We start from the raw sequence: 27,895 nt of genomic DNA on the forward strand, positions 1-27,895 counted from the left end.
AATTAAATAGTCCTATAAAACCTAAGGAAATAGAAGCAGTCATCAAAATCTCCCAACAACAACAACAACAAAAGCCCAGGACCATATGGATTCAGCACAGAATTCTACTAGATCTTCAGAGAAGAGCTAATACCAATTCTCTTCAAACTATTCCACAAAATAGAAACAGAAGGAACATTGCCAAACTCATTCTATGAGGCCACAGTCACCTTGATACCTAAACCACATAAAGTCTCAACAAAGAAAGAGAGTTTCAGACCAATTTCTCTTATGAACATCGACACAAAAATACTCAATAAGATACTCACAAACCGAATTCAGAAACACATCAAAACAATCATTCACCATGAACAAGTAGGCATCATCCCAGGCATAGAAACTTCACTTTAACAGAGAATAAAGCAAACTTCTGTGAGGGCAGCCTCATGTCTCTTTTATTTTGGAATGTAGGAAACATTGGACATGAATGACTTTGGAGGCCTCTATGTAGACAATAGTCTGGATAATTCCTTAGCAAATACACACACACGCACGCATGCACACACGCACTCACATACGAGTTGCAGTTTCCCTAGCTCCACAGAATGATAACGTGACCATGCTGCTGTGTGAACTGCAGAGTTGCAGCAACAGGAAGGGACACCCCAGCGGGAGGAGGACTCTGGCAAGTATTTGCTATTGTAGTCACGTTGTTGTGGCCATAGCTGACTAAGAGCATCTCTGGCCACGTGACTGTCTATTATTCTGTTCTTCTTGAACTGTGTCAGTGAGATATAAAAACCAAACATGAGGGTCCTCCAGAATTCTGCTGCCTAGGTGTGGCATTCCGACATCCACGTTGACAGTGCTCTACATAATACTGTACAACACACAATAATGAGGGTCTAATGTCAGCTATTTTATTTCCTTTGCTCATTATCATACCTAAGTGCAGTATTTAATTGTATATGTGAGAGAGAGAAAGAGAGAGAGAGAGAGACAGACAGACAGACAGACAGACAGACAGACAGACAGACAGACAGACAGAGATATACAGAGACAGAGGGGAGACCAAAATAGTAAGACATTATTATGCAGTAGAACTTACCAAGCCTGCGAACATGTCATTGGTCTTCCCTGAGACACATATTGCTAAAGAACCTGAGAAATGTTTGTTTGTTTAGTTTGCTTTGCTTAATCCTATATGGTCTAAGCACACAATAGAAATGCCACAGGGATGTTCTTCTTAGACCATAAGACTGGAGTTAGGATGTCTTCCATCTAGATTCTTACGGCCTCTTGTTTACCATAAAGTTATCCTGAAAACCAACACTATTGTTTCATTCAAAACTTACTTTATTGGACACAAAAATTGTGACTCTGAAAGGGCAGAGTGGGCTAGTAACTGCTACACAGGCACAGAATGGGGTGTCCCAGGCATTTCCGTCTCCTCTGATACGTATTTTTTCAACTTGAGATGCTAGCTTCTCACTGGTCCTCACACTTTTAACCTTGCTGTGCTTGTCTGTTGTTCTTAATGTATCATTCTGAGTTTTCCCATTAAAACACACGAAATCCTCCATCACTGCAGAAGGCTACGTTGTTGGTCACCCCACACATCCCTCTGTTGTTCTTAACTCAGGTTCAATTCATCAGAGACCTGTGAGGCCGCAGCGATGCATCCTCACCATCCACCACACTGTGTTATTTTTCTTGCACCTTCTCCAAGACCATTTAGAGCATGATGTTTGAGGAGGCCCATTCAAGGCCTTTTTTCTTGGCACCCTTCCATCTGGAGTGTCCATTTTTCTGAGTCTTCAGGGTGGCCTACTTCCTCATTTTCTTTCATCCCCTGCCCTTTAGAGAAGACCCCTCAATCTCATCATATGAAATAAGAAGCCCAATGACCTCTGCCTATGACTGCTTCCCTATATTACAAGTCTTACTCCCAACACCAATAATCACTGCATCGCAGTTTGAATCCCTTTGTTTGGCAGTTGTTGCTCTCATTAGAATATACAATCCACAAGGGAAGACTCTTAATTCAATACCACATCCTTATAACAATGGTTAAAAGCAGGCACTTGATAAATCTTAAAACATCATAACTGTTTGATGATAAAAAATTAAATAACAACAAAAATAATAACTATTCGTTTCTTTGTACTACAAAATGCTTGTGTTGATGTTGGTGAGGAAGATGTCCTAGCACCAATACTCTGGCCTGAGACCATTCCTGTGGCATTGCCATTGTGTGCTTAAAGCAATTGATGTATTTTAAACACAAGCATGAATCTCTCAGGTCTTGGCAATGTTTTCTGAAGATAGCAATGCACTCGTCATAGAGCTGTTGTTGAACAAGAAGCTTTTCCGAGTGGGAGCGTAAACACAGGGGATCGAGGAGTTTGCAGTGAGGGGCACACAGTGAGACTGAGATCAGGAAGGAGGTGTCAGCTTCATTAAATGAATATTTGTGAGAAGGGGGTGGAGTCTGGACACTTCCTGACAGTTTTTTTGTTTGTTTGTTTGTTTGTTTTTACGAGTTGTTCTTGTTGAAATCAAGTTTCTTTTTTGTCAGTCAGACTTCTTCTTTCTTGACACACTCTTCAGTTGTCAAGCTACTTTGCTGTCAGGCAGGTTTTTGTCATCCCATGTTTTTATTTAATCACTGCAGGATTTTTTTTCCCCCTGTAAAATGTTCCTAGTCCCAAATAAACTCAAAGCACTACCTCTTTTGAAAATTATATTTTCTCCACCGTCCTCCCACATCTCCTGATTTCTTGTGGTTTGATGTTTGCTGGTGGCACACCTCCTGCCTGTCTTTTCACCGCTGCACACCTCCTGCCTGTCTTCTCACCGCTGCACACCTCCTGCCTGTCTTCTCACCGCTGCACACCTCCTGCCTCTTGTCTTCTCACCACTGCACACCTCCTGCCTGTCTTCTCACCGCTGCACACCTCCTGCCTGTCTTCTCACTGCTGCACACCTCCCGCTTGTCTTCTCACCACTGCACACCTCCTGCCTCTCATCTTCTCACTGCTGCACACCTCCTGCCTGTCTTCTCACCGATGCACACCTCCTGCCTGTCTTCTCACCGCTGCACACCTCCTGCCTGTCTTCTCACCGCTGCACACCTCCTGCCTGTCTTCTCACTGCTGCACACCTCCCGCCTCTCTTCTCACCACTGCACACCTCCTGCCTGTCTTCTCACCGCTGCACACCTCCTGCCTGTCTTCTCACCGCTGCACACCTCCCGCTTGTCTTCTCACCACTGCACACCTCCTGCCTCTCATCTTCTCACCACTGCACACCTCCCGCCTGTCTTCTCACCTCTGCACACCTCCCGCCTCTTGTCTTCTCACCGCTGCACACCTCCCGCCTGTCTTCTCACCACTGCACACCTCCCACCTGTCTTCTCACCGCTGCACACCTCCCGCCTCTCTTCTCACCGCTGCATACCTCCTGCCTCTCTTCTCACCGCTGGACACCTCCTGCCTGTCTTCTCACCGCTGCACACCTCCCACCTGTCTTCTCACAGCTGCACACCTCCCACCTGTCTTCTCACCGCTGCACACCTCCTGCCTGTCTTCTCACCGCTGCACACCCCCTGCCTGTCTTCTCACCGCTGCACACCTCCCGCCTCTTGTCTTCTCACCGCTGCACACCTCCCGCCTCTTGTCTTCTCACCGCTGCACACCTCCCGCCTGTCTTCTCACCACTGCACACCTCCTGCCTGTCTTCTCACCGCTGCACACCTCCCGCCTCTCTTCTCACCGCTGCATACCTCCTGCCTCTCTTCTCACCGCTGGACACCTCCTGCCTGTCTTCTCACCGCTGCACACCTCCCACCTCTCTTCTCACAGCTGCACACCTCCTGCCTCTTGTCTTTTCACCGCTGCACACCTCCTGCCTGTCTTCTCACCACTGCACACCTCCTGCCTGTCTTCTCACCACTGCACACCTCCTGCCTGTCTTCTCACCGCTGCACACCTCCTGCCTGTCTTCTCACCGCTGCACACCTCCTGCCTGTCTTCTCACCACTGCACACCTCCTGCCTGTCGTCTCACCGCTGCACACCTCCTGCCTGTCTTCTCACCGCTGCACACCTCCTGCCTGTCTTCTCACCGCTGCACACCTCCTGCCTGTCTTCTCACCGCTGCACACCTCCTGCCTGTCTTCTCACCGCTGCACACCTCCTGCCTGTCTTCTCACCGCTGCACACCTCCTGCCTGTCTTCTCACCACTGCACATCTCCTGCCTGTCTTCTCACCGCTGCACACCTCCTGCCTGTCTTCTCACCACTGCACATCTCCTGCCTGTCTTCTCACCGCTGCACATCTCCTGCCTGTCTTCTCACTGCTGCACCCCTCCTGCCTGTCTTCTCACCGCTGCACACCTCCTGCCTATCTTCTCACCGCTGCACACCTCCTGCCTGTCTTCTCACCGCTGCACATCTCCTGCCTGTCTTCTCACCGCTGCACATCTCCTGCCTGTCTTCTCACCGCTGCACCCCTCCTGCCTGTCTTCTCACCGCTGCACACCTCCTGCCTGTCTTCTCACTGCTGCACACCTCCTGCCTGTCTTCTCACCACCTTGCTCCTCCTTAAGCTTGCTCTCATTTGCTTCTCTTTCCAAATTAACAGAACATCAAACATGGCAGTTTTGAAATAAAGATAAAAAATACCCTCCCATTCTACAATGGATCCCACTAGATCCTACTAGGTCAGCATCTGTGGGTTCATGACAGGTCTATGCACACTTTTGTATCTTCGCTCTGGGCATGTGGAAACAGCACACCACAGCTCCCCCAGATTACAAAGATGTACAGATGGACATTTCACACCTCAGAATACATGGAGTCAATGTGATTCTGGTTAATAGGCTCATTTCATCACTAGGGGCACACTTATGTGTCACTGAGGAGCTAGCCTTGACCTCATGCCTGCCTTGTCCTCATGCCTACTCCCTGATTCTGGGTTCCTTCTTATGTGGGTGGCAGCTACCAGCAACAGCCACACCATCCCCTTAATGGACTTCCCTTTCAAAGCATGAGTCACAGACCTCCCCTCCCTGGAGCAGCGAAGAAAGTAACCAATACCCTAAGGAGCTTGTGGTCTTCATTTGGGGAGATGCCTCCCATGGGACACGTATTCTGTAATCTTGCTAGACTTCCATCCTCCCCCCTCGGGCATTTGGTATAGAGGGCAGAAAGGAGAAGTAAGCAGTTTACAACACCTGTCTTTGATATAAACTATATTTTCTTTAACTTCTCTTTTTCTCATAGTTACTCAGGGTTTCTTTTCTCCTTCTGTAAGGCTGTATGTGGAATTATTCTTTAGAATGCATTAACAATATGAATTATTCATTTCTCAGAATTAAACAATTTAACAACTGAATTTTAATCAACTTCTTAATGTTCTATTTTTAAGATTATTGAAGGCCACAGTAACCAAAGGAAATAATAAGCCATTCAGTCAACTAAGAGACTGATTCTGTCCTTCTTCTGGAAACAGTCCCCTCCTCGAAGCTCCTTGGAAAAAACTGGGCCTTTGGTCAGACGGAAATGACCCCATGAGAATCCCAAGAAAGGAGTCTACCCATCGCCAATGCTACTGGTGTCACTAATGCTACAGGTGTCGCTGATTAGACCGAAGCAAGAGTCTTAGATGGGAAATTTATTACAACCACATTTTGAGACTAATACCAGTCTTTCTTTTTGAAATATAGTGTTACTTAGAGAAATTCTTTTTAATAACACTTTTATGAATTTTCAGAGAATCGTCATTCAATGTATCTTGATCATATTCGCCTCTTCCTCACTCCCCAACTTTTCCCAGGTCCCTGGGTTCTTTAGTGTCTTTTTGACCGACCCTCAGCACATGTCCTGGTTCTCTGGCTCTTAAGATCTCTCCATTCCTCCTCCTCTTCTACCGTGTTCCCCAAGGATTACACCTAGGGAGTTTTCTTTAAATGTATTAATTATGGCTGGAATTTTCTCCTGGAAAAAAGAAAATTACTTCATCAAATGCTTAACTGAATCAATGCATTGATTTAAAAATTTCCAGGCAAAGGACTCACCAGCACAATGCATGTCTTTCTGAAAGATGTACCTTTGTGCTACATGTATTTTTCATGTTCTAGCTCATCTTGAAGCCCCAATATCTTATTACCTGGCCAAGCAAATATAAGACAAAGTTTATGCTATCTACATTCCCCAAAAGGCCAACTATCTGCTTAAAAAGCAGAATGCATGTGGAATTTTGGGAGTGTAAAAACCAGTATCACAGACCAGCTTCCAGTTGACTTAATTACTGGCTTCTAAGATAAGGAAAGCATGTTTGTGAAAAGTCAGCTCTGCTTCCTGTCTGTATCTTGACTCAGTCTGTGCTCAGCGAGGGCGCATGTCCCTGGTTCTTGTATTCCTGTGATAACTCCTGCTTTAGAGAGTATTTTTTTATTGACTTCTAAGTGCAAGCCACTAAGCTAAGCTCTTCTGAGATTATCTTATACTGCCTGGACAGCAGTGTAGGGAAGTAGGTAGCATTTATGTTATAGAGGAAGAAATTGAGATTTAGAGGCATTTACCTTGGTGAGTGCTAGAACTCCACACAACCGCAAGTGTAGGTTTCTTGCCACATACCTCACCACGGTCTAAAAGTTTAATCTTAGAGAAAGCTAGAGGTGAATGCTGACCAGAGGTTGAACAACATTGTCATCCTCAAATCATATGGTGATCAGATTTTTGTATGGTGATATGTATTCTTCACATCTTTAAGTCAGAAAAACATGCTACTAAGTACTTGGCTCCCCTTGAAGTTATTTATAAACCACAGACATGTCTTATTTTGAAGTTTGCTGATCTTCTGTTCTGTGTGATGCAGTAGGCTGAAATATTGCTGTTGTTTGTGCCCTGAGCTTCTACTGTCTTCAGAGAAAATGTTTCCAGTTATCATCCTCCTCATCTGTGATGGTAATATACAGAAGGGTTGTGCTACAGCTGCCGGTTAGAGCGTGTGTCCAGTTGTCCAAGCCCTCTATTAGAATTCTACTTCTACATGTATACACACATACACACACACACACACACACACACACACACACACACACAGAGATTGAACCTGTCCTCTATGCTGTGATTTCTGGAATCCTTTATTTTCAAAGATTATCTGATGAAGACTGCTTTATTTTAACCTGTAAGTCCTGGAATCCAGATCAAGGGCATCTCTCTTTCCTTACCTATGTCACTTCTGACAAGATGATTCTTCCTGATGACTCTTTGGGTGAAGACCGGCACTCTTTGGATATGCTTTCTTATTGCAGTTCTGTAATCTGCACATCATTCTGAGGTGTGCTGTCAGCATTTAGCCATCGAATCTCCCAAGCTGCATTTCATCTACCTTGGCTAAGTGATTCTTTGGCATGCACGTGTCTTTGATGGCAAGGCCGTGAGTAGCCAGATCGCCCACTGAGGATGGCAAAAAACACAAGGTCTTTGGGCTATTGTCATGTCACTAGGAAAATGAGCCTGATTAAGCCTTGAAGTGCCAAGCAGAGCATTTCTGTTGTCTGCACCTGCACAGCCTGCTGTTTTTGATGAAGAACCTTTCATTATCATCTTCCTAGAATGACTGGCTCCACAATGCAAGGAGCTACCCGCACAGTGACAATGAAAAGACAAGTGTCGAAGGGCGCCTGGTTGGCCTTTGTGCTGGATTTCCTCAACATCTGTGCTTAGCACTTACCTAACGTCTGTCTGATGATGCTGTTCTGAAATTCACTGTTTTTCACTGTGCGTGCACTTCAGCTCACAGACAAGTGTGACTTGACAAAGGGCGTGGTGCTCAAATGTTGGAAGTGCACACCTATACGTCTATGTCAAGGAACACTCTGTGCTTGTAAAATTTGAGGGCTCCAGCACTGACTTCTTTTTTTCTACTTTAGTGTTCTTCGAAATCTCACATTTGAATGAAATGAAGCAGGCTCTGTGAAAAAGAAAATCACAAATACTTGGTGATATCTGTGTGTCCCCTCATGATCTCCTTAGACATGGTCTACATGGCTGGCACAGAGCAGAAATTCACAGGGCAGGGACTAATCCATTGTTTTAAACATAGAACATTTTAGTGTAGAATTGCTATCTTGGACAAGTTGGCCTAGCATATCTATGGATTCAGCTGTTACAGGTTTAGTTGGAAATTTAACTAGGCATTCTATTTGTCAAGCAAGTGAGTCACACCCTCAGTGCAAATGCTTGCAGCTTATTTCTTACTCAGAGTTCCTAAAGCACATGTGTTACAGGATATTTGATCACATTGTGAACCCCGAGATTGTGTTATATACTGGAAAAACCTGCTTCTGGCTGTGATGTGGCTCAGCCCCAGCACACACCTTTAATCCAGGAGCTTTCTGCTTGAATATTGTCAACAAGATTACATAAAGTCAACCATTGGTCAAGAAGTGAAGCAAGCAACCAGGTGACAGGAAATAAACATAGGATTCTTAAGAAACAACCATGGAGAGTAAAAAGTCAGGAGGACAGATTGAGAGACACACAGGAAGTAGAAGGGAGGGGCATGCAGTTTGAGGGTTTTTTGAGATGATGTAAGAGATGAAGGATTCCTTCTGGGACATTAACTGAGTAGGAAAGCCAGCTGGGGGTGCTTTCTCTGCCTCTGGGCTAATAGGCTTTCATCCCAGCATCTGACTCCTGAGTCATTTTTGGTAAAAATAGAATGGTTGAATTTTATTAAAAAAACAACAGCTACATGGCTCAAAAGAATTCATAAGACCTCAGGAACTTAATTATGCTACACGTCATGGGTCATATGACCAAAGACATGGTTTAGGCCCGACAAAGCAAAATGAGAAATATGAGCCCATAAATATCCCATTAGAACCTTCTGGAATTCTATGGTCATATATATATTTTTTAAACCTCCATCCAGGAAAAGATTTATAATACTTTTCTTGGCAGCATGGCCTGAGAAGCACCATGGAAACAAAGCCTGCCTGACATCCTCAGGCACTCCAAGGACAAACAGACTAGTGGGGTGTGAAGCACCGTGACCTTGGAATTTTTCTAAAATCATCCAGCTCACAAATCCTACCTTCTCTTTGGAGTAGCCCATGACTTTCTCATCATCCTGACAGATGCCAGACCAGCTCTCAGAAGTCCACCTGCTCCGCTCCACCACTTTTTGGGGGCGGGGGAGGGCAAGCTGTTCCAGACAGTAGCCAACGGCTTCTCATGGATTTAGTCAAATGCCACTTTTCCACTAAAACACCTGCCAAACATCATCTCCATGGAATAGCATCTAAAGCTCCCATGCTGGCCTTTCAGATGCTACAGAACCTGGCTTGCAGGAGCATGTGCCTCTATGTCCTCTCAAATACTCTGCTGAAGCCACTGACTATTCTTCTGGCTTCAGGGGAGCTAGCCTTGGCTCTTGGCGTGTTTCTCTTGTGTGAAGACTTACTCCTAGCTCTTTTTCTCACAATTTGATTCCTCCCTCAACTTCTACCACATAAGTGACGAGCTAGGTCATTGCTCCGTATAAAAGGCCACCAGACATATAAAAGCAATTCTCTTCTTTACACTGCTTCACATGCACTGGAGTTTTTCTCTAGTTATATAGATGATTTTTTAAAATTATTGCTTCCTTAGTTTGATACTGATGGAAAAATGAATGATTAAACAAATAATGTCCCCCCACAAAGTCCTTGCAAAAGATCTACAATAGCATTAAAATGTATTTTGAATTTTCATGTCCATAAGTAAAATCAATAGAGACTTTAGCTCAATTTTATAACTGTAGATATGAAATGAAATAAATGCCCATGAGAAACGCTCTCCATACTGAAGGCCCCATATCCCTCAATTCTGGGTCTCACTACACAATATGCACTTGGGACATTTCCTTATGCATATTTCTACTAATATGTTATGCATTCTTTGTCAGCAATTCCATATGACACAGTATTGCTTTTGCAGTCACTGTCCATCAGAGCTGCCCACCTGCTGCCAGATACAGTACTGTCTCTTTAACTTTGGCTGTAAAGCTCCCGGTGCCCAGCCATCTGCACATTGGACTGCATAAAAGCCTTTTAATGGTGAATTAGGTTTTTATTTCGCTTCATTACACCTGGGTTTTCAGGCAATGTTTGGGATTTTATGCATTTGTTTGTAATGAGTCATGGCCCCCTTGACAAATGGGAGACTAATTTCACTAACCAGGTTATCAGCAGAAGCTTCTGACAGAGGGCCTGTTGCATATGGTTATTTGTCTTCAATAATAACTGGAAATCATAAAGGATTATAGCTTGTTAGCATGACAAGGCAAGGCTCAGGAAAGCCTGTGAGAGCAGTAGGTGAGAGGCCCCTCACCTGAACCTCTTTCCAGTACATAGGCACATAGCAACTGATGGGCGTGGGGGAGGCTGTGTTGTAGATGTTTGGTGTGTCTTTGGATGCATTCCCCAAGGTGGCATGATGCTCTGCTTGAGCAAAAGTTTGGGTTTATTGAATTATTCCTTATATTGTATTTCTGTCTATATATGTACATTTATATATCTATTTGCATACACACATATATTACTTCACATATTTTCTCATTTGAACATTTCCAATAAACATTCTTTCATTACTTTCACCAGGTTGTTAAAGAAATATAAACCATTACCTTGCATTTTCCTTAGATTATAACTTAAACTTTACTATTGAGAATAGAGGCATTATTATTTCAAAATGAAGTATCAGGAATAGAAAGTGATTAATTTAGTTAGATATTTTAAAGGGAAAGACAGTATTCTCTTTTAAGAATGCATACTGTTGTCATATTCACAAGACACTGGAACTGAACATTAAAGCCTCCACATGTTGTTGCTTTCTATGGAAACTTCAAATGCGTCCCCAGTACCACCCAGGTCATATTTTTAAATTACCTGTACCAACATCTTCATGTTTCTAGTTGTATGGACTCCTCTGCATGGTGCCATTTAAAATCCATTATATAGAAACCTTGACAAAATACAGACTCTTATGAAAAGATGCTTTCCCCCAACTGCTAAGATTTGCTGCGTGGGTATCCTGGCAAAGCTTCCAGTGGTCTGAGACAATTTCCCTCTCCTCCTGGTATATTCACATCTCACTTTCTTTTGTCAAGATGTCCTGTTGGCCTCAGTGTCTCTATGCATCCCAAGCCCAGCCACATTGCACCGAACACACTGACCCATCCCTGTGTGCCAGCACAGTGTGGAGTCCCAATGCCTCCCCCTCTTCCCTTCTGCCTTCAGACAGGCCTTTCCTCAGCACAGACACCCGCCACCCTTGTAAACCACAAGCCAGCTGACATCCCTGTGTTATGTTGTACCATTTTCTTTTATCTCCCCAACCCTTAAAGTCCTTCCTAGTGCAACCATCATGGCCCCGTCCCTCTTTGTTTAACTAAAATGAGAGTTTCTGTAGCATCAGGGGCTCAAACTTAGCTGTTCTCTCTACCCAGGAGGCTTTCTTCAAATACCCACAAAGCTAGTACACACATATGCCCATGTGCCCTTTCACGGTCCTTCCTTCTCATGGAGGACTTACAGCTTCTGCATCCGTGCACATCAGAAAGATCACCGGAGATGTGTACGTGAAACTCTTCTCTGTCCCCTGATATTTTCCTGGTGGTGCTACTGGGAGGATCCCAAGGCCCAAGAAATGGTCACCTGTGCTCTACCAACACACTACATCACAGCCCACGTGTCACGTTCTGACACTTTGCATTTTATTGCTGACACTTAGCCATGGCATTTACTGATTGTAGTCTGCCCCCTCCCCACCCACCTGATCTAGGACTCAGGCTGGGTTTGGTAAGAATCTGACTTGATTGCACTTTGACAACTGCCTGGCACATGTTTAAGGCTCAGTGACCGTTCTGGTGAATAAAGCCTGTGGTTTGATTGGTTCTACTAAGTCTCTCAGTGAAAAGAAAGTTGCTTTAGCTGGGGCCGCGGTGAGGAGGAGGGAGGTCGTAGCATCCAGAACAGGCTTCAGATCTTTGGAAGTGAAGACCATCCAGAGATAGAAAACCAGGTCACAGAGTCACTCACCACACAAGACAATGACGGCATCCCAGACTTCGCTCACCATGGCTGACTTGAAATTCTGCATCCAAGCAGATGTCTGACCCTCATGCGTTATTTAATGCCTCTGAACTTGGGCTTTCATCTTGGTAAAATGAGGATAATGCTATCTGGGCTCAAAGCATCACGTGAGGAAAGCAAGACCCCAAAGCAGCTGCTCAGCGCCAGCTCTGTGATCGCTCAATAATGGAGGGTTGATGGAGTTTGGTTTGACCAGGATATAGATGAGGTGTTCGCCTCACTGTGCTATTTCTCCAATAGAAACCCAGCCAAAATGCATTGCGTTTACCCTGTACTCCCTCAGAACATTCATCTATTGCCCAACTTGAAAAATGGAGCTGAAAACGACTGGTCTACTGTTTGAAGGATAAAACACAGGGGCTGGTATGCTCTGAACTGCCAGGCATGAGATTGCTTTGAATAGAAAAGAAATAGAAACGTGCATGCGTTTGTGTGTGTGTGTGTGTGTGTGTGTGTGTGTGTGTGCCGCGCGCGCGCGCCGCGCGCGCGCGCATGCATGTGCACACTCATGCCAACATCATCCCTGCTGAAGATTACTTCTCTCTACCCACCATGGTGTTTTGTTTCTTTTTCAGTTGCTCCTACGATTCAGGAAATTAAATCTGGCACAGTGACCCCCGGACGCAGCGGACTGATAAGATGTGAGGGTGCAGGTGTGCCGCCGCCGGCCTTCGAATGGTACAAAGGAGAGAAGAAGTAAGGGTTTTTTGAGCATCACCATGTTCGAAGCACTGTGAGCTAATGTGTTTGTGTTCCAATACTAAGTTTAAGCAATTTTTGTAACTGGCTTGAATGGTTCTCAGCAGCCTCCTTATGGGCAAACAGGATGGAGGGACCCACACGGGAGGCATGAGGAGCTAATGGCTTTCCAGAAGAAGTGTCCACATTGGTTTTTATAATCTCAGAAATGCCTGCAAATCCCCTATTGCTGGAACCTTTCCCTTCTCTGCCTCTCTCTTCCCTAGCAACCATGTTTACTTGGAAGGCAACCTGCCTCTAAAGGGCTTGGGCATGGATTTCACAAGGATACTTTAAAAGCAATAGAAGACATAGTCTGTGCTCTGCTTCCTTTATAAGCCCGAGCCCTTTCACCTGCCTCACTCTGCCACAGGAAAGTGTAACGTCCCGTTTCATAGGCTTATGTGTTAGGTATTGCCTTCCTGTCAGACCTGTAGAGGAGTAGGCCTGCATGGAAACAGGCCTAAGCCAGGGGATTTCAAAGCTATTCTACTTCTGCTCAGCATGGCGAATGCCCTGAGGATGTCCCCATAGTCTTGGCAAGAGCTACTGAGCAAGGGAAGATGTGAGCCAACAGATTTCACTTTATTTCCCAGCAGTAGGCTCAATCTTCTTTGGGTGCTCTTACCAAGCCAGGCACGAAGGCCACTGTGGCTTAGCTGAAGGCTGCCATACGGGCGGTGTGTGCGTTTGCATTTCGCCTAAAATCTAAAGAATTTTTTTTAATGTTAAGTAGAATTTTGTGAAACTGCTATTTCTAAGTCTAAATGTTAAACTACATCCTGCCATCCATGCCACTGAGCAAATGGGTGCGGGGTCTCCACAATCTGATCACCGTCATAGCTGCTCTCAGTTGACATCTGTAAAGAAAGCTGGTGAAAACCACACAAAACTGGCGATGAGTATGGGCATGCGCAAGCAGGTGTCTGGGTTTCATTTCATTTGTATGTGAATAGGTGTGTGTGTGTGTGTGTGTGTGTGTGTGTGTGTGTGTGTGTGTGTGTGAAATCTATGCCCAGGGTCATTCCATCCACACTTTAATTTCTGAGGCAGTGTCTGTGACCTCTCCACCTCGCTTACTGGGACAAGGCCTCTCACTGAAGCAGAATTTACCATTCTGTTTTGGCTGATTGATCCAGGATGCCCCCATTGCTGTCTTCCAGCTCTGAGGTTGTAGGCATTTCCTGCCATTCTGGCTTTTTCTGGGGTGTGATCATGGACTCTCATCGTCAGCAAGCACTTTACCCCTGAGATACCTATCTCCTTACCCCTCTTGCGCTTGACATCAGAACCAGAAGTTCATGTGCAAAAAACAACATTCCATGCCTATAAAAGATTTATCTTAATAATAAAGGCTACCCTTAACACTCTTTATTCTAAAAAAACTATAATTTTACCTAAATTCTTTGAACTGTTTTATATTGCAACTGCATGTAATTGGAGGAGTTTAAGTTTCTCGGTCATTTCACTAAGTAACTCACGTTATTCACAATTCCAAACCTTCCTCTTAGTGGCTTTATAGAGGCTTCGTGTTTTAAACATGGCGTGGTTGGATGAACTGCCTCATGGTTCCCCTCACACCACTCAATAAGTCCATGCATCTGTACAAACTGCCTTCCTACGGTTCTGGTAAGCTGGATTGGAAAGGTCGTTTGTGATGATCTGTGTGAACATCACCCTGTAGAGTGCTCATCAACCCTCTGAAAGCCATGAAACTTTCTGCTAAGATACTTGCCTGGTTGCCCAAGAAATACCTCTGAGCACGTGGCACATCTTGGCAGCATCTGTAGTAAGCGGGGCCTCGGTGCTTACCTCCACTGAGACACTGCGCAAGAGCGCCTGAGTCTCCTGTTCTCCAGAAAAGGAAGATGAACTCTGACTAGGACTGTCTTACCTGTCTGTCAAAGTCAGGTGTTGCTCTGTGATATTCAGTTCCCAGAAGCTAACAGTAAGAATCATTCCTCTTGTCCTTCGAATACAAGCCCCTCTGTTAGCACCCACTTCCAACTGCCTGGACCCTCCAGAGCCACACCTCATCCTAAGTTCTTTCAGCATCACCAAAAGGCTGGAATGACCCTGGAGATGTTGTTCAGCCTGTAGCAAATGTAGCAGGAGGATAGTTGGCTTCAGTCCTTGCCTGGGAAATGGGCTATAGAACCGCTTGCTGACAGAAAAGGTAAATTGGTTCTCCCACCAATCTTCCCAAAACACACTCACACACCTGCAGAATACGTCCAAAACAGATGCACATGTGAAAGATAAACGGGCAGGACACACCCACCATTGTGAGAGTTATAACTGAAAGAATATCCAAATTCCCAAACATCTCTAGAATAATTTCCTCTCAATCTATCAAGGCAATTTATATGTGAGACACGAGAGAGCCAAGGATCTGCTTACAGCACTGTCTGCACGTGAGTGATATGCCATGACAGCCCAGGCTGTGCAGATGTTTCCCTCATCACAGTGAAACCTGTCCCTTGCAGTATGGAGGTGGTACTTTCAGCTGCTGATAGACGTTAATTCGTACGAACAAGTGGTGACAGATGCTGGTATCCCTCCCTTTCGCTCACAGAAAACGAAGTGCATTCCCAAGAAGTCTGCACAAGTTGGGGCAGTTGGTGGCACAACTGGGTCTCATAAATCTTCAGGCAGAGGCTACAGGGCCAACCCCATCATCTGGTGCTCAGGATAGCTCAGCAGTGTATCCAAGGTGGCTGCTTGAAAAGCCCATGATGACCATGAAGGGCAACAGCATTTCAGGTTGGTTACTGATTTGCAGAAGAGACAGTGCATGAAGACACTCACTAATAACATGCATTGTTGTAAGTGACAAAATTAGGTGGACGCGTGGCAGCAACAGACATATCAGTGTTCAGAGTTTCTTCTGAACCCCCAGGACCCTCTCCAGGACAAGCTTCTGTCAGAGATCCCATCAGGATAAAGGTTCTTGCAGGCTCTTTGTTTCCCAGATATCTTTTATCTGTGACCCTTGTATAAAAATTCAGAAATAGCTTACATGAGATTTTACTTGTATTTAAGGGAATGCTTACAAAAGCCTATATCTCTTACACCAAGATTGGCAAAGATATATTTTCATTTAGATATATGAACAACACACTTGCACAAAACAAACACACACACACATGTACGCATGCCCATGTACATACATGCACACACATATATACACATTCCCACACTCACACACAAACATGCACAGAGGTACACATCTACACACACATATGAATGCACACATAGGCACACCTACAGAAGCATGCACATGCACAGAGGTTCACAGACATGCATGCGCGTGCTTACATGTGTACACACACACACTCACACACATACACACACACACATACACACACACACACACACACACATACACACACACACACGGCTATACAGGTGGTGCTGGTTGTAGTCCCTGGAAGGTGGCCTTAGTTATTGGCCACGTAGAGATCTACACAGGACTGCTTGTGACTTTACATCATGGAAACAGGTTTTCTCCAGGATCACTGATCTAGGAGACAGAAGAATAGAAGGTGCTGTACCAAACCTTCTGATGACCTTGTGTTAGATTTCACAGTGTCATTTCTGCAGAATTCTATTAACTGCATTAACCAGCCTCAAACCCATCAGTTTGTGCATTTCTCTTGCTAAACTCTATTCTGTAGAGTAAATCCTTCTTTCATTATCATCCTGACACCTGACATGATATTTATGTAACTATGTGTTATATGAACAAGTTATGGTCTTAGTGATTCCATGATTACTGCCCATCCCTGTCTCTGTGCATGCGAGGTCACATCTGTGCAGCTCTTCATACACAAGTGTGCACATGTGAATGGAGACACGAGGTAACCTGGGCTGATCATTCCAGATGAATGGTCCACATTGTTCTGTTCTGTTTTGTTTTGTGACAGGGTCTCTCTGTGTAGCCTTGGATGTCCTAGAACCCACTCTGTAAACCAGGCTGGCCTCGAACTCACAGAGATCCACCTGCCTCTGCCTCCGGAGTTTTGGGTAAAGGCATGAGCTATTACTACCTAGCTTCACACAGTTTTTAAAAACAGTGTCTCTTAGAAGTTTGGGTCTTGTTAAATAGTCCAGTCTAGATGGCCAAGAAGCCCCAGGAACCTTCCTGTCTCCATGTCTCAAGCACTGGGACCTAAGTGCAGGCCACCTTGGCTATTTAGTTTCTGTTTTGTTGTATGGATTGTTAGTGTTTGTTTGTTTGTTTGTTTGTTTGTTTGTTTTTGCATGGGTTTGTGAGATCAGACTTAAGACCTGGGGCTTATTAGACATTCACTTTACCCAGTGATCCGTCTCCTCAAAGGGCAGGGGGACTACACCCAAATTGATCATCTCGCCTCAGTCAATGCCAGCCCAACCCTAGCCAGATGAGAAGAAGGAAAAGTAGTTTATGTGGTTCACTTTTGGCTTGCTTTCATGTGATTGTCATCTCTGCAAAATGGTTGTGTTGTTACACTTCAGGATAAACCTAACATCAAACTCTCGGGCACCAGGATGTTAGGAAACAGTTGCCAAGGCTGCAGGGGGCCAGGAACCACTGTTATTTAGGGGAGTAGCCTCCTGCACTGTATGTAGCCTTTGTTTCTTCCATGTGGGTATTAAAGGGCCCCCCTAACACATTGTAAATAAAACTGTCACTAGTAAGGCAGCCCCAAAGTCTCAGATCTAAAAATTCTTAATTTCATTAAAATGGATACAGTAAACAAGGCATCCATTTTAAATAGCTTGATAAAGTCTAAAAATCATTAAGCTATCCTAATGTATTATAATAACATTAATGTATTCCAATGCACAACTAAAGATAGATACCTCTTGGGGCTCAGACAGCGATGCATAAAGGTTTCCAGAATGCTCCTGGGAATAAATGCTGCCCTACCGTCCTCCACCAGCTAGGGCCAAGACACATCATAAGCTGACAGGTTGCCACAGCAGCACACACACAGACTCTGCTTCCACTCAGGTGTGCTGACACTCACACTCTCATGATGTCCCATTTTCACTTTGGGTTTCTTTTCTCTGTCCTGGGGGGTGAGGAGAATCTCCCAAAAACCTAGATGAGACTGACAATGGGTATATGACTGATACTGAGTTTGACCATGTCCTGAAATCACAATTCCATGATCTTTGCCATCCCTCACCTTGCTTTAAAAAATAATTTCCTGTGTGTTCAATATTTAATGTTTGGCTGCACTCTGAGAGGAAGTGTATCCATTTTAGGGAACAGACACTATCGCTGAATGATGACTTCTCTTTTCATAATCTAGTGTCTGATGAATTTGAGGTACATCTGCTTAAAGACTGCACATTGTTACTTAAAACCATTTTTACATCCACAATACCACCTACTGGATTAAGCGTCTCCCATTTCACAGATAAAACCATGAAGGTTGGCAGATATGTAATAGCCTAATTCAAACAACCAGGCCCACAACAGTCACTGCACTGCACGGCCACATTTTGAGTGGCCAACCCTATTCTCTGATGTGCTTGGGATGCAGTAACTATCAATGGCTTTGAAGGATGTTTTCACTAGACAACTCCACACTCACAGACAGAATGAAGATGAACCAAAGCACTCACAAACACATGTGAGTAAATCCGTGTTAGGAGGCATGGTGACATGGCCAGGTCAGGTAGAGCTGGCAACACTGCAAGTGTCTAGAGATGGTTTTATAATTAAAGAAGTCACTTTTTTTGGACCATGACTGATTTTCTGCTGTTCTTGACCATGTTGTCCAAGGAGAGATTCCCACCCCCCATCCAATTATATAGTGAGCTGAGAGATGTGCTGGGGCACAGCTGCGTCTCCCACCAGCCTATGTATGTGCAGCCTGAGAGGCTGGCTCCAGGAGAGGCCAATGGCCTCTGTCGAAGAAGCTTCACTCAAGTCATAACTAAGCCCCAGAACTAGTCATGAGGCCTCTGGCCCAGAAGATATCAGGAAAGGAAGATATACGCTTTATTGACTTTCTACCCCATTAGACTCACTCCCTGGACTGAGCCCAGCTTTCCTGGCTCAGCTGCAGCCTGTGAGTTAGCCATTTAATTCCACTGGCTGTGTTCTGTGACCCAACTCAACTTTCCTGAAGCACCCGTGCTTTCTGACCTGTCTTAAGCATATCAGCCAGTTTCTGCTTGAAGAGGTCCACGCTATTATGAGTGGACACTGCTGTCAGAGGAGATCCAGATTTGAGTATCAGTTCTGTTAATTATTGGGTGGTAGAAAATGAATTAGCTTAGTTGGTCTCCTCATTCCTAAACTAGGACTGACAGCACCTATCTCTCAGGGTAGTTGAGAACATCCATTCATGTTCACTGCAAGTTTCCAATGAATGAACATTTGCTTCCCACTCTTAGTACCTCACATTCGTGCCCAGATGCTGAAGCATTTCAGTTATAAATGTATTGAGAACAGTTGTCATCATCCACACATATGTGAAGCCTTCTTCTGTACTGTAAGACTGGAAATCCAGTCACTACTCTGGGCTTGTGGCATTTATTGTTGATTCTGACCTGGAAAGAAAGAGCAGGCAACAGCCCCAAACATGAAGTGAGGCAGGCCTGAGGCCAAGCAAGGCACAGTGCCATTGCCCCACTTATTTTTGCAATCTTAGCAATTGATGCTGACACTATGTGGTCAGGTTTTCTCTGGTGACTTTGATACTGGCTTTCTTGGTCATCTTAGATAGCTAGAGCCCAAAGGACATGATGGTTGTAATTTGTGATCATTTAGTGGCTAAGCATCCCTGGTTCCCATGTGTTATCTTTGGCGCTAGACAATACAGGACTCTGCTATAAAACAGTAGTTCCTGGCAGAGCTGTGCCCACAGGAGCTCACAGCAGATGTGGGCAAATCAAGCAGCCTACAGCTCACAGATCTATGAGGCATTGGCAAAAGATAGAGGGAGAGGTAATGCCTTCAATATGGAGCAAACTTCAGCAGGTACCAGTGGAGGAGGACAATAGTATGTTCAGTAATTGAAGGATCTTGCACCCAAGTTCCCTTGGTAAAAGAAAGCGAGGACACATGGACAGGTGCTTCCTTATGAGTACCATATGCTGCAGCTGCTCTTATGAAGAGCAGGAAGCCTGAGGCATAACTTTCACTCCTACTTTCATAGATATTCTCTTCTACTGTAGGGGAATGCCATGAGAGTCAGTAATCTGCGAATAGCAATATAGGAATGATTCTGCCATCTGTCTATATCTATCCGTCTAGTTCCTGTATTTCTATCTCTATCTCTGTAGGACCTCGTGTAGCCCAGGTTAGCCTCCAACATCTTATGTAGCTAAGAGTGACCTCGAACCATCAGATGCATGGCCCTGTGTCTATCACCTAATTAGAAGTATATGCCGCCACTCGCCCGTCTTACGCAGTGTTGGAGATCAAACCCAGGTTTGCATATGTTAAAACAGTGCTCCACCAGCTTAGCTATGCCCTCACCCAAGGAAGAGTCTCCTAACAAAAACTAAATTAGAGTGAATCACCTTGAAATAAATCTTTTAAAAAAGTAAAAGAAGGCATCAGTTAAAATACTCTTCATTTTTGATCACATTAAGGGCGTACATGCTAGAGCTTATGGGTGGTACCCGTGTTTGGACGTTGAGTGACTAAGGTGGTGTACATCTGTGGTCAGGGCCACTTCTTTCCTCACCTTCAGCCTGTGGAAGGGCAGAGTTTGTGTTAATCTAGTCTTTTGTCACTTGACATGGAACTCACCTTCATAATGATTTAGTAAATGTTTTCAGAATTGATTGAATATTTGATAAAACTCCCAGGCCAAGATCCTTGTGGTAAAAACTCTCTGGACATCCAAACACACCACCCCAGTAGTTACACTCTCTGAAAGACAGCTTTGCAGAGCACTCAAGGAGAACGCTTCTCAAGTGGTGTGTAAGGGATAAGCAGTTTGATGTAGACTTCATTAATTTCAGAAAAGTAGCCTCCCCTAGAGAAAACCGAGAGGGAAGACACTTGTCTTTCTCGTTGTCCTCATCATCGCCCTGGCTCTTGGGTTAGTGCTCTGATGGGTGAGCGGGCTGCTGTGATGTGGGGAAGATGTTAGTGCTGGGGTGCTGTAGCAGCGGCTGCACAGAGCGTGGGCACATGGCATGCACAGCATGCATGGCTCAGTTCCATCTGCAGCTTCGCCTCATCAGAAGGGTGAGCCAACTCACCCAGAGAGAGCTGTGAGGAGGAGAAGCATTGGCGCCCGAGAGCCTCCGATTGTACTCCCCTGAGAACATCTCCTCAGGGTTCAACCCGGGGAAGACGCTAGTTCATTCCTTCTCAGTTCTATAACAACACAACAGTTCTGGTTTGGGGCACATCATGGATTCAGGATTCCAGGGGATTGCAGAGCCCTCAGAAAATGTGTCTGTAACAGACACGGCCACAATGGCTTAACCTCCAGTACTAAAGCAGGCAGGGAAATGGCATTGTGATCTGTATGTGTGACATATACAGTCAGTTTAAAAAGGAAGTAATTAAGCGGATGCAAATATTTCCCAGTTGATAGAGTGCTCATTTGGCCTTGGGTTCTCAGGCATCAAAATATATTAATTAATTAATTAATCAATTAATTAATTGGTTATAGTTTGTTAAGGTGAGTCATGAAAGTGTACAACTAGGCAGTAGGAATTTAGCGTATATTTTCATAGGCTTGACATATTTTTGTCCTATTTTCTCATTCATAATTGAGGATCATTGTAGGCTCAATTTTCTTAACAAATATATTTTATTACAAACTTATTAGCCAAGAGTACCTCACTTATAAGCTGACTAACCTAAACAATAGGAGAACAGGATTAAAGAACACAATAATAAAACTATAAGGATATCAGTTCCGAGGAACGATTCTCCTGGCGTTATCAGCAGGATTTTTTCTGCTGGAACCTGGAGCAACAAGAACCTTAGCTGGAGCCCAGAGCCCCGAGGCCTTCCCTTGAGAGGTTCTCTCTAGGAGTGTCTTAAAGGGGAGTAATGAACAGCCAAAATAATCCCAAATCTCTAAAGGCCTCATCTCTTGTTTTTTGTTCACATTTATATCTCCTCTCAGAATTTGTTCAAGGATGTTTTTCAGCTGGTTAACAACCAATCTCCCCCACATGGTGGTTCAACTTCTAAGGTGATAAACATCACCTGCTCTCTCACAAGTCTTTTTCTCATTCCCCACTTGTGATCTAAACAAAAACATGTTCATCCCCCTTCAGGTCATTATTACTGCTCAAATGTAAATTTTGTTCAATGTTCATTCAACTCAAAATTTTGTTAATCTGAATAATGTTTGTGTTTTGATAAGACAAATCCAACCACTAAGGAGAGTTAGGTAATTCCCATAATAATCATCTCTTGTGTTACATGTAGCCGAGTTTGTCTTGATTTAGTGCAAGCTACAGAGCACGAATCAGGGCTGACTCCAGGGAAGCCTGCAATGAGCTTCTTCATGGTCAGACATGAAACAAACATACATGAAAGAAAATTTAGCTGGCCATTTGGAGGATGAATTTACCCACCTTGGGATCACTAAGTCTCTTTTACGTCAGTCTGAAATTAATCAAGCAGAAGGCAGAATCTGGTTTTATCCTCATTGATGAGGAATTTATACTTAGAGAGAAAATGTTTTCAAGTTGGCTTCATCTCATGATTACTCCAACTCATTGACCCATAAAATACTCCATGTATTTGGGCTACCACTATGATTGGTACACAATTCCAACATCAAAGAAAGTATGTCCCCATAGCCTGGCCTTTTTTAGGAAATTCAGACAACTCAAACTGGAAAGAAAGAAAGAAAGAAAGAAAGAAAGAAAAGAAAAGAAAGAAAGCAGACTGATAGAATAAGGCAAGAGTAGGTTACACAGAGAAGACAGCGATTTAAGAAAAAATAGGAAAACATAGACCAGAAAAAGAGCAGGAGGTTGGAGCCGAGGGCAGAAACAAGGGGAGACATAACCTGTTACTACAACGTTGAGCCAAGCCAGCGCAAAATGAGCAAGGGCCTCAGGTGCTGTGTCAGGAAGTCAGTAGTATCAAGTAGAAATCAATCTTAAAATGAGGCAGACGTGTTTCAGGACCCCGAATGCTGTCTGCATTACTATGCTTCTCTCTTTGGCCTTAAGGAAGTCATCTCTCTGCCTTGGTTGCCCATGGCAACAGCTATATGGCATTGACTTTTGAGGAACCCTTGTAACATATGTTTCAGAGGAGTCACCCACAAAAGTCACCTGAAGTGTCTTGGGCTCCTATCAACTAGCCAGCTTACCCAGAAGCCAACAGCCAGGTGGATCTCTAAGTCTTCTCCCTTTGTGCTGTTCCTTGGGTGAGAAGGCTTTGCTCTGCTGGGTTAATTTGCACTCTGGGAAGAGTGCACACAAAGACCACATGGTCTGATTTATCACTTATCAGGGCAATCCATTAGAGTAAAGGACAGCTGTCAAGCCTGTCTTCTCCCTCAAGCCCACCAGAGCAAGAGAAGTGTTGCAGAAAAGAATGAACACCATGTTGCTAAGGTCTGTGTGGGTATGGTTACACTGTAGTTACAGGTTGCCATGGCAGCTCTGCCTAAGCTGAATCTAAAATTGGTGTCCCAGATACATACTTACTAGAGTGTATTCTGTCTTCTAGGCTCTTCAATGGCCAACAAGGAATTATCATTCAGAATTTTAGCACAAGATCCATCCTCACAGTGACCAACGTGACACAGGAGCACTTCGGCAACTATACTTGTGTGGCTGCCAACAAACTGGGCACAACCAACGCGAGCCTGCCCCTCAACCGTAAGTAACAAAGTTGAAAAGCATACTCTAAGACCTCCAGATGCTCTGAACGAGCAGAAATGAGGCCCAAGCTTGGAGTGTGGTCACCTTAGACATCCTAATGTAACAAGTGCCTTAGAAACAGGGAAAGTTAAATGTTGAAATTTATCCTGGTGTTTGAGAATGTTATAATACCTGTAATCATCTATATGTGAAAAGTCTTAGAGTTGAGGGGGGAAAGGGTTACAGAAATAGATGAGACACATCTTATGACCTAAAATATTTAAATGAGGTTTTATCTGTATTTTTTTAAGTTCTCTATTGTAGCATGGAATAACCATGACTTGCATTTACTCTTGGTTGGTTGTTCATCTTCAGACTTTCATCTTGGAGTCACCAGAAATTCACATATTATAAATACAATGAAACAGTGAATTGTCTCCTAAAATACAATGAAAAGATTAATTGAGATAAGTGCTACACTGTTTATACGTACAAATGCAAAGCAATGGATTGTCTCTTGCTGAGTTTAAGCCAAAAGCAAGGCCAAGCAGTCAGGAAGGGAGGAAGATGGATTCCCTGCTGCTGATAATGTGGGACTCATTTGCAAAGCAGTGTTTCCTGTCTAACAGAAGTGCCACCTTGTTATTTAAAAAGCCCATACTTATGTATGTAGAGAAGAATGTGAGGGTCACTGTTTCTAAGCAGAACACTTCCGCGCATGTTCAGCTCCACCTCATAGACTTTAAAGGAAAGGCAGGTGATGCACTTAGCTCAGGGTCACAGGCTTCTGTTCCAAAGATTGAAAAGGCAGACATAAGCACCTCTGGGCAAGCTCCATTTTCTCCAAAAAGTTTTAGCAAATAAAAGCAAGGGATGTTTTGAAGATGTATTAGTGCATCTGCCCTCAAGGTGTCTGCCTGTCTTCAGAGCTCACACTAAAGTGTCTCAGGGACTAGACTCGGAGGATGAGCAGTGCCCCGGGGACCCCGGCCAGAGAGGGAAAAGCCTGCACTAACGCTCCGCTCAGCAGCTATGATTAGTACCTTGTGGAAGCTAAGTGACTTACAGATGCTACACCCATAAAACACCACTCATTTTAAAATTGAATGTTTCTCAAAATACTCAGAGAAGACTACGTCCTCACTGCGTCTTTAGTTTCACACAGTTGTCTGAATTACTTACCATTCCTGGCTCACAAACTTATGTTACCCTGTGATGAAAACTTACCCCAGGGAAATGCAGATATTACGTGGTTCATCACAGGCAGGGCTATTTCCATTTTTGCAGAAACCAAAGTGGGATAGAGATGTTCCATCTCACTTAGCACACACTTCACTGTGCTTTTATGATTGATGAGGTTTGGATTGGAATAACCAAAAACTTCTGATAGAGGATGAAATGTATAAGTTTATATCAACTCTTTCACTAATTTAGCTTAATATTTTCCTAATATTTCTTAGCACTAATTTTGAAAGAAAAGCATTCTGTGCCATATACTGGCCTTCTGTAAAAATTCTTGCTAAGTTTTTTTTTCTCATGAGAATATTTTATATGGTATCATGATTAGTAACAAAAGCCACAAAAGATCAGGAGCTGTTTGATTTGTAATTTAATGTAAGTATTCTCCGGGATATTATAAATGTTTTAGATGGCTTAAATGTTCAAAAATCTGAAAGAATTGATTAATTTTAAAAAGCAAAGAAAATTGAGGGGTAATAACATGGTAATTTGCTAGCAAAATTTGTAAATTGCAGCCTATTTTTGACAATATAGTAATAACAGCTCTGACAATTTAGGGATTGTCCTATCTGTTGTCTATCTGTTTATCTTTCTCTACCTATCATCTATCTGTCACCTATCAATTTATCATCTATATATCTGTCTATCATTTCACACTTGCTCATAGCCATTAACACAATTTTAATAATTGGTTTAAAAAGACAGAAAGGACAGACGTGTCTGTAACTGTGACCTGGTCCTGGAAGTTTGATTTGTCTGTAGAGGACTCTTCCGTGAAATGGCCAATGCGCTTGTGCACTAAGCATTTCTATTCTGTACTATAACTTTTGTTTTTATTTTATCTTTTATTTCACTTTTGTCATGGTAGACATCAAATTCATGATTCAAGTCTACTAGGCAGGCACTGTAACCCTGAAACAATGCCTCCAACGTCCAAATCCAAAATAGTTATTTTTATATATTTTGTATTTTTCTGTTGAGTCCTGTGGTCTTTCAAAACTAAGTCAGTGTCTCCTCAGTCTCTGTAGCTGCCACATTGCCAAGCACAGTGGCTACTATTTAATAGTTAATTGGTGAATGTTTATTGAATAAAGAAATTAAGCTCTGAGTAAGAAAATGAATGGGCTAATGAGTAAACGAAAGATGACCTGTTCTAGCTGTGGGCCTCCCTTATTATCCTCTGGAGATGCCAAGCAATGTTGACAACATTAGAAATGACATTTACTATTATTTTATTCTGGGCTAGATTCTATCCTAATATCTTACAGAAAATTTTTTCATTTAATCCTCACACAAGTCAAAGATGGGGTTCTTCAGTTCCCCTTGCAGATAAGAAGAGTGGGGCAGAGTGTGTTCAGTGGCAAAGGTCAGCAGGCTAAGCCGGTGGCAGGGCTCACGCTTGAGGGCCTTGCTGCCTGGCTCTTACACTCAGACACTGAGCCACTCCACCTCACTACCTGCATCCAGGAGCATAAAACTGCCCACAGTGAGAGACAATTGTGATCACTTGAAGCACAGTTTAAAAGTAATTCCTGTGTACAGGTCCTCTTTATAGCTCTGATCAGGACCTGCGTATCATCTTCAGGACAAACACTGAGACCATTTTAGTCTACTTTTGGTTTGCAAAATCTCACATTTTGCAGATCACCAAAGAGACATGAGATGATCTGTAAGTTCACGGTGAGCAATAGATGAAACTGTAAAAAGAAAGCCAGTGTGTTTGGTTATGGACATGTGTGAGGGGAGGCACAAGGAGACGAGGGGAGGGAACAGAAAAAGAATATGTGTGCAGGACAGGAAGGAGGGGGAAAGAAAATATATGTGAATGTGTGTGTGTGCGTGTGTGTGTGTGTGTGCGTGTGTGTGTGCGCGTGTGTGTGTGTGTGTGTCTGTGTCTGTGTGTGTGCGTGTGTGTGTGTGTGTGTGTCTGTGTGTGTGCATGTGTGTGTGTGTGTGTGTCTGTGTCTGTGTGTGTGCGTGTCTGTGTCTGTGTCTGTGTGTGTGCGTGTGTGTGTGTGTGTGTGTGTGTGTGTCTGTGTGTGTGCGCATGTGTGTGTGTGTGTGTCTGTGTCTGTGTGTGTGCGTGTGTGTGTGTGTGTGTGTCTGTGTGTGTGCATGTGTGTGTGTGTGTGTGTGTGTGTGTGTGTGTTGTACATCATGGGAGTCAAACAGATCTTCTTTAGTCTAAGTTTTACTATACTCCAGCTATGTGTAGCTTCATGTAAGTTACATGGGTTTCAAATCCCCAGTTAACTCACTTGTAAATTGAGAGCAATCACAGTCCCCACCTCACAGGATAGGAATTTAGATAACGGCTTTAATGCACCTGTCTCTTTATCTGGACCAAAGGAGGCACTCAGTAAATGTAGTCACTGTTCCTGTATCATCACATATGCCAAACTCTTGGTTCAATATATCTGAAGGAACACTGGGGATACACTGGGGATAAGTGACTTTACCTGGGCCTGAGGCTCAGGGTTAGGGTTAGGCCTGAGGCTGTACTGTTTATCTGAGGGCTGCTCTGTATACAATCCACTTGTGAGAAAGGTGGGGAGACAGGCTTGAGGTAATCTCCCAAGACTTACCCACATGGTTGCCTCATGCCTCCCTTATGCACTTACCAGGATTTTGTGGATGTTAATCCCACATTAAATGTCCCGCCCATGGCATAATAGCTTGGGCATCTGGGGTCCTCAATGTGGGAAGGTGGAACAGGCACGGAGTTCCATGTGGCACTTTTGTGGCTGGTTCAGTAGTGGCACTCAGTTGTCACTGTGTGCACTGAAGGTCACAGTGTTCAAAGCCATAAGCCACGTTCTGGAAAGAGCAGGGTAAGTAGATCGATAACCTGCCCTCAAGGATCTCAGACAGTGGGAGCAGAGAGCCCGGGGAGTGAGTGACTGCAGCGCAGAGCGCTCAGCAGCGCGGCTGTTCTGAGATAGGGAGGGGGCTTGTAATCCAGTGTCAGGAGAAACTGAAGTCAGTATTCGAATCC

At 44.1% G+C, this 27,895-nt stretch overlaps 1 protein-coding gene across 1 annotated transcript in view; it reads left to right on the top strand.

The window, feature by feature from the left end:
* NEGR1 (neuronal growth regulator 1) overlaps window positions 1-27,895 on the top strand; it is a 727,046-nt gene that overhangs the window by 562,657 nt on the left and 136,494 nt on the right. Inside the window, exons 5-6 of the mRNA XM_084757074.1 lie at window positions 12,702-12,822; window positions 23,528-23,679. Of these exons, the coding sequence (XP_084613200.1) occupies window positions 12,702-12,822; window positions 23,528-23,679 (273 nt within the window). The remainder of the gene's footprint in view (window positions 1-12,701; window positions 12,823-23,527; window positions 23,680-27,895) is intronic.

This window comes from Acomys minous (assembly GCF_964271855.1).
Source record: "Acomys minous genome assembly, chromosome: 14".
In the NCBI taxonomy this organism is placed as follows: domain Eukaryota; kingdom Metazoa; phylum Chordata; class Mammalia; order Rodentia; family Muridae; genus Acomys; species Acomys minous.